The sequence below is a fragment of the Fopius arisanus genome, unplaced genomic scaffold (assembly GCF_000806365.1).
Source record: "Fopius arisanus strain USDA-PBARC FA_bdor unplaced genomic scaffold, ASM80636v1 scaffold00002, whole genome shotgun sequence".
Classification (NCBI taxonomy): Eukaryota; Metazoa; Arthropoda; class Insecta; order Hymenoptera; family Braconidae; genus Fopius; species Fopius arisanus.
In genome coordinates this window covers 1,634,421-1,641,490 of record NW_011887741.1, presented here as the reverse complement: position 1 = coordinate 1,641,490, position 7,070 = coordinate 1,634,421, and the positions used below count along the sequence as shown (strand labels likewise).

At 37.3% G+C, this 7,070-nt stretch overlaps 1 protein-coding gene across 1 annotated transcript; it reads left to right on the top strand.

The window, feature by feature from the left end:
• Positions 1–104: 104 nt before the first annotated feature.
• LOC105266682 (RNA-binding motif protein, X-linked 2) lies at positions 105–7,060 on the top strand. The gene is made up of 4 exons (XM_011305030.1): positions 105–979; positions 1,713–1,882; positions 2,263–2,403; positions 4,982–7,060. Exons 1-4 carry the CDS (start codon positions 742–744, stop codon positions 5,813–5,815), a joined length of 1,383 nt encoding a protein of 460 aa, XP_011303332.1. The 5' UTR covers positions 105–741; the 3' UTR covers positions 5,816–7,060.
• Positions 7,061–7,070: the final 10 nt, after the last annotated feature.

Below are 7,070 nucleotides of genomic sequence, written 5' to 3'. Positions count from 1 at the left end.
AAAATTCAAATATTGGCGGGCTTGGAGAAACCCAGCCCAACCGACCTCCCCCAGCATCCGCTTCCGTTATCGACCCCCTAAAATTCCGCCATCACCAACAACTCTCCCTCAACTCATCGTGTGTTCGATGCCATGAACGTAAGCGGGAGAGAGAGAGGTGGTGCGGTGTTGCGTGACTGCGAGATCTGCTTGAGTTTCCGAGCGTGTGTGTTTGTTGTGTTGTACGATTAAAAGAGAGAAAAAAGAAATTTATAAATAACGACCATAAACAAAAAACCAAAACATCGCCCCCATCCCCAAGCGCGCCCCCAAAAAATCCCAATCCCAAAAGCCGAGAATAATAACAATAAAAAGGAGAAGAAAAAAAAAAGAAGTCGCCCCCCCCTCTCCCAATTTTTTTTTTCATGTTTCAAGTACCAAAATTTGTGGAATATACAATCGCAGTAAATGAAATTCACATCGTTACCCTATCAAACATCAAAATTACGTGTACGTGTCAACGACTAAACATTGAGACATAAATTTTTTTATATATGAAATGCATATATAAATAACCAACTTGTGAGAGAGATAGCGTTAATCCATTGAGTGAGTGAAACGAGTATTTGTGTGTTGGGGGGGGGGACAAGATTGTCCAGTTAAAATCCCAACCCGACAACTGGCAAATTGTGGTTATTTATAACGGTGGCTGATAAATAAATAATAATATTTGGATAAAGTGGTACTGTGACAGACAGAAATATGTCATCGTACATTCAGGTTGCTGAGGACGAGGGTGAGGAGCCCATAGAATTACCAACTGAGGACGACAGTACCCTACTGTTGACTACATTGGCTGCCCAATTTCCCGGTACCTGTGGACTCAAATATCGCAATCCCGAGTCTAGAAGTATGAGGGGAGTAAGACTTGTCGATGGAAGACTTCATCCGCCCGAGAGTGGCTGGGGAAAAGCCGTCTATTTCTGCGTTTTTCCAAAAGGTAGAGACTAGTCATCGAGCAGAGAGAGGGGGTGGCACAACCATCATCACCATCATCATCATCATGATGGAGATGAGGCCTTCGAGTATCATTTAATTTGGTTATTTTGTTGTGAATGTTTGCCTTTCATCTCAGTCGAGATGACATGCACATGACAGAATATTTTATTTATTGTTTTCCATCACCAGTGATTTATACCCCAATCTCACTGGCATATGTTTTTGAAATTTTTGGTTCTGTTTGTTAACAAATTCTGAGAGATGAAATGACGGATTTTTTTTTTTGAGGTTTAATCGTTTGTTTGGTGGTGATATGCTGGGTTGGCAGCAGGGATTATTGTTGGGATCCAATGAATTTATTTATTTTGTTATTTTGGATTTTGGGGAACATGTGGGGTTTTTATCTCGGGGGGTGGCGTGGAAATTGAGTATTTTTTTTTCATTGAGGAATTCGTTTTAATGGCAGATATTTTGGCAATGGCTGTAGGAATTTTTTGGTTTTTTGGTTCTGATTCGTGAGGGATTTTTTGGGGTTGAATCGTTTGTTTGGGAGATATCCTAGTTAGGGGTGGGGGTGGATTGTTGTTTGGAATAGAACGCATGCGCGGGGAGGTGTTTTGGAAGGATTTTTGAGACTGAGGGTCTCATTTTGTGGGTAAAATTGGATTATTTTTAATTATTGGACTGTTCAATTAGTTTTTCTGTTAAATACTCATTTTTCTACTGATTTTCAGAAAATAAACGCAAGTCAGATGACAATCTGGAGAATTCCACAGCCAAGACTAAGAGAATGGAGACAAAGCTACGATGCACTGATTTAATTGTCCTTGGATTACCCTGGAAAACAACCGAGCAAAATCTGCGGGAGTATTTCGAGACTTTTGGGGAGGTTCTCATGGCCCAGGTAATCCCTTCTCTCTAATAACAATTCCAAAGTAACAGGAGTTGGTGGAACAACGATTGAACTAAATAGAAATCGTCAATTGAGCTCCAGCCCTCATAGATTAATGAACAACTCTCAGAAAAAATAAAATTTGGAGTAGAATTAAAAACTTTTCCTCATTTTCAAATTATCTCAAAATTTGGCTGATTAAATTACCAAGAAAAAGGGTCTCTCTATATTTTCGTCTAAAACCAAAAGTTTTCTTTGATAAATGGATATCAGATGCAAAACTCAAATAAAAAATATGATTTATTGCACTGTCCTCTGATGAAGAAAGAGGGAACAGCGTCTCACAAATTCTAGACCGAAAAATTGAGGAATGAATTTTATCCTTTGACTAGGTCAAGAAGGACGCGAAATCTGGCCAGAGTAAAGGCTTTGGCTTCATAAGATTTGGCAGTTACGAGTCCCAACTGAGGTGTCTTGCCCAACGACACATGATCGATGGAAGATGGTGTGACGTCAAGGTTCCCAACAGCAAGGTAAGCAACCAAAGATCATTTCAACTTAATAGCTTGAGAGAATATTGAATCGTCTCCCTATTCTGGGATTATCATTCAACAGAGCTGAAAAGATTTGAGAGATACCGCGTGTTAACCATAAATATGTACGAGATTCAGATCGTTATTTTCATGACTCATCTCAAACGCAAAATTACATAAAAATTCTTAATAAATGCCCCTCAAATGTTCATTAATTATTAATGAATTCATACTCAAAAGGTCCTGCCTCACCTCCACGTTAATTATTACTCAATATTTCTTACTCCAACATTTTTTAATAATTAACTAATCTCACTAAAACTGTATCGGTAATAGAGTAAAAATTTTGAAAAATATTTCTGAATATGTTTTGCTGCTGAAGTAAATTGTTTCATCAGAATATCCCAGAATAATTTGTGTTTCGTTAAAAAAAAAAACAAAAAATTTTCTTTAATATCAGTTTCTTATAGAATATTCGATGCAGTTTTTTGAAAAAATCGTAGAGAGATATTTGAAATAAAAATGGAAAGTAAGAGTGGAAAGATGAAATAAAGTAGAGTAAATAACGAGTCATGAAGAAACCGATCATCTCCGTGTGTGGATTTACCGAATTATACAATGGAAGAAGAATAAATAACGAGTGAGAACGTTTTTTATGGTATAAATAGATGAATGCGACTGGCGACAATGTAAAGAGCGAGCGTATATGGTTCAATGTTTGTATGATATCTGAATGTATGGAGTGATGCGAGTGATTCAGAGTAAAAATCGTATGTTTCTCTTTCCTCATGTGAATGAACTGACATTTTTTTTTCTCTCTTTTGTTTTCGCGATTAATAATCGAAAATGTATGAAGTTTCAATCGTGATGTAAAATCATAGGGATGGATGGTTTTTATCGGGAGTTGAGTCTCTTTGCGTCGTTGATTTATTCATTGACCGTTAATTAATGAATTTTCTGATAGTGTGATTTCCCTCTGACAGAGCTGGGAACTATTCGGACTTATTCTGGCAATTTTTCGAAAAATACTTGATTCAGTATCGAAATTATACGAATGCAATTCAACATTTTTCCGAATTTTCGAATTATCTCGAAAATAATAAATTTGCGGTGAATACCGTAGAGGACTTTTTTGTAACTCAATAAATTTCCGAAAAAAAAGATTTCTTGATACTTTTTTCTAAAACCAATAATTACTTTAATAAATCGATTTTTGATTGGTAACTCAGATGTCAAATTGAATTCCTCTTGTGTTACCACTTTGTTGCTGAATTAATGAGTAATAAAATAATAATTACTGGGTATAATTTTTGACAGATGAATAGCAACTATTTATTTGGCTTTTCGAATAAAATGGAATTTTGAAGTTGTGAATTAATCGAGAGATTTAGTTGTGCAAAAATCGTAAAAGGGTTTATTGTTGATTGACGTATTTGAACGAGAGTATTGACGTATCATTGAATATTCAAACCAGCTCTGCCTTTTCAACCTCTATTTCCCGATCTATAACGAAAGTTCAATTATGTAATGACGTGTGGCTGCGTGGGAGAAAATAAATTCATGTACTCGCGTTAATTCATCCTTTGTTGTACGGTTTTCGTTTCAATTCCGGGGTGTGCTGTGTGGAGTACGATGGAGTGAGACCGGAGAGAATATTACTTCGATCGGTTGAATGAACAGTGAGTAGGTGGATCGACCCACCATTGATTGAATTTTCTTCAGTTCATTTGGCAAAGTGGAAGGGAGAGAATTGTTGAGTCTCTCATGAGTATCTTGAAATCAAACCGGAATAACTGAATTATCATCGGTTGAAAATTTCCACCAACAATTTCGATATTTCGAGTCGATTTCAAGATATTCAAGATAAACTCGAAACAATTTTAAAGTGGAAAATACATTTTTCTCTTATTTCATCTTCTTTAATTGGAAATTATTTAGGAAATTCAACTGCACTTTTTTTTCTCCAGAAAAATTTCTTTGAGTTTACTTCGCTATTTCATCAAAAATTCGAGTGTCAAAAAAAAAGAAAATTCATTTAATTTCTCATTTTCTTTCTAATTTCCCTTAAAATCATAATTTTTCGTCAATAGCAATGAATTACCCGATTTTTAAATTCTCTTCAATCAATTCTATTGAGAACTGATAAACTGAAATAATTGCAATTTTTCAAGGCCAATAATTAGCGAATATCTCGGAATTGAAGAAAGATAGCGATATTTTGGGTTGTATATTTTCTGTAGATAAATCCGAGTGCTACAAAAAAAGTCATTACGAAAATATCAATATTTTCATTCAATCTCGAAATATTCGGGAGAAACTCAAAAAAAAGTACGTTATTAAAAAAAAAATGAAAAACTGAAAAAATGAAAAAATCGAATAATCAAAAAATAATAATCAGGGACTATTGAAAATTTTCCACTTGTTGTCCCCAAATTGAGTCCCCCCAAAAAACCCCCCGAATGTCCGTTTGTACGACTGCCTAGTATAGGAATGCCTGAATTTATCCCTCCCCCCCAACCCCCAGCCCACCCCCGCAAAATCACCAATTGTTCGAGAGAATGGATGTGTCTGGTTCCAGAACATTGACGGGATAATGATGGCACGTCAGTATGATACCGGTAAGCACAGCGAGTGTTATCGTCCAATACCAGTGCATACCCCAGGTAGTCGTCGTTTATCAGTGGCAAAGCCCTACATGACAACAACCGCGGAGAGTACATCATCACCGCGCTACGACCAAGATTACGATTACAAAACAACCCATTACCCGTCCTACCCCCCGAACTACCCATACGACGAGACAAACAAGTACAATCAGCAGACTGTCCAGCAACAACAGCAACAGCAGCAGCAGCAACAACAGCAGCAACAGCAGCAACAGCAGCAGCAGCCACTGGCCCAGAGTTACGGTTACGACAAGCCACAGTATCCAGTCTACGACGACAATAATTACGAATCCCGAGGTTACATGGCGTCCCACCAAACAGCGCCAACATCAGCCCCAGGAGTTAATTATCAGGAGGCAGATTATCAGCGTTACAATTACGATAGTAATCGTCCTTATTTGGGATCGGATGGTAGTGAATATGACAAGGGGAGGTATGGGTATCAGTACGAGAGAAGTTACTACGACGCCGAGGGCCGTTACATCGATGGTAGACACGATCCAAGGTACACCGATACCCGTCACCAGGACGTCAGGGACAATCGCGATGATAATCGTTACGACAACAGGGATGACAGGCGTTATCAAGAGGGTAGAGAGGATGAAGTGAGGTACGAGGGACGTGACGAGCGTTACCTGGAGCGCACGGATGGACGATACGACAACAGATATCCCAAAGAGAATTACTACGATCGCTATTACAAGCACCGACCCGCGAGAGATCCTGCTGAGACAGCGAGATATTGATAAAGGGGTTGTCTCCTAGTTATTTAGGGGAGATTTAAAATTTTCATGGAATATTCACCACTCAAGTTATTGGCAATGCCGAAATTCAACGTTTCCATCAATTATCCATTTATCTTGAAGGCTATTGAATTGAAGAGAAAATAAAAGAGAACAGTTTTTGTAGCTCATTAAATTCTCGATGAATAAGGTCTGTTCAGATTTTTTGGTGGAGTCAATGGTTTTTGAGCTGGATGGGTTTTTAGGGGAATGGAAATTTGAGTTGTCGCGGTTTACCTTTGCCTGGTAAATATAGTTTTAGTTTAAGTTTTTTTTTTTCTTTTTGAATGAAAACTCGGAACCGAGGGGAGTTGGCAGTTATTTTGATGAGAACTTTTTGATTGAAAATTTCGTCGGCTACAATAAAGGTTCAGACCATATTCTCGCCATTTCCTTTGGGTTCGGAGATATTTAGAAAAGTTTCATCAGTTGTTTTCTTTTAGTTAGGAAGTCCTACTGAAAATTGAGATAATTGTGGACGTTTGCTCTTTACTATCCATCAGCATCGCCAATAACTAGTGTTTTACGATGTTAATTGTAAGTGAAATGATTACATATAATTAGGAATGGATAGTTATAGAATGATTTTAATTATTGGGTATAGCTTCCTTGTACCATAGATTGATTATCATTTTGAGTGGAATATTCACGAGGTAACACTTCATTTATTGTTGATTCTGAGATAATTGTAAGAATTTATAGATAGATAATACATAACTGTATAATAGAAAGAACGATGAACATTGTTTACTACTTGAGGGTTTCCAACCGAATTAGGACCAATTGTGTTGTATCTATTGTATATATTTTACATATTTGAAGGATTGAGTTTGATATGATGAAAATATGGGCATATTTGGAAAGGTAATTTTGATACTTGTTGGGAGGACGTCAAAACCTCATCGCAAGTAGTTTTTCTAATTTTTTACAATTCGAAGATGAACATCTAAAAAATATTCCCATCGTCCAGCACTAGTTGCCTGCAAATTCCACCAAAAGAAAAATTGTATTCCATCCACTGAATCGAAATAACACCCAAATATTTCGTATCCAAAGAAAACCATTAATCCATTACTCCAATTGAGATAAACCCCCAATTCCTCAGAACCTATCACTCACATTCACCACTAACCCACCATTTTGTGGAGGCCGCCATTTCGTGTAAATATGCGCGAGCACCCAGCGATTTCCAAACCTTTATCACCCTCATCATCCCAAA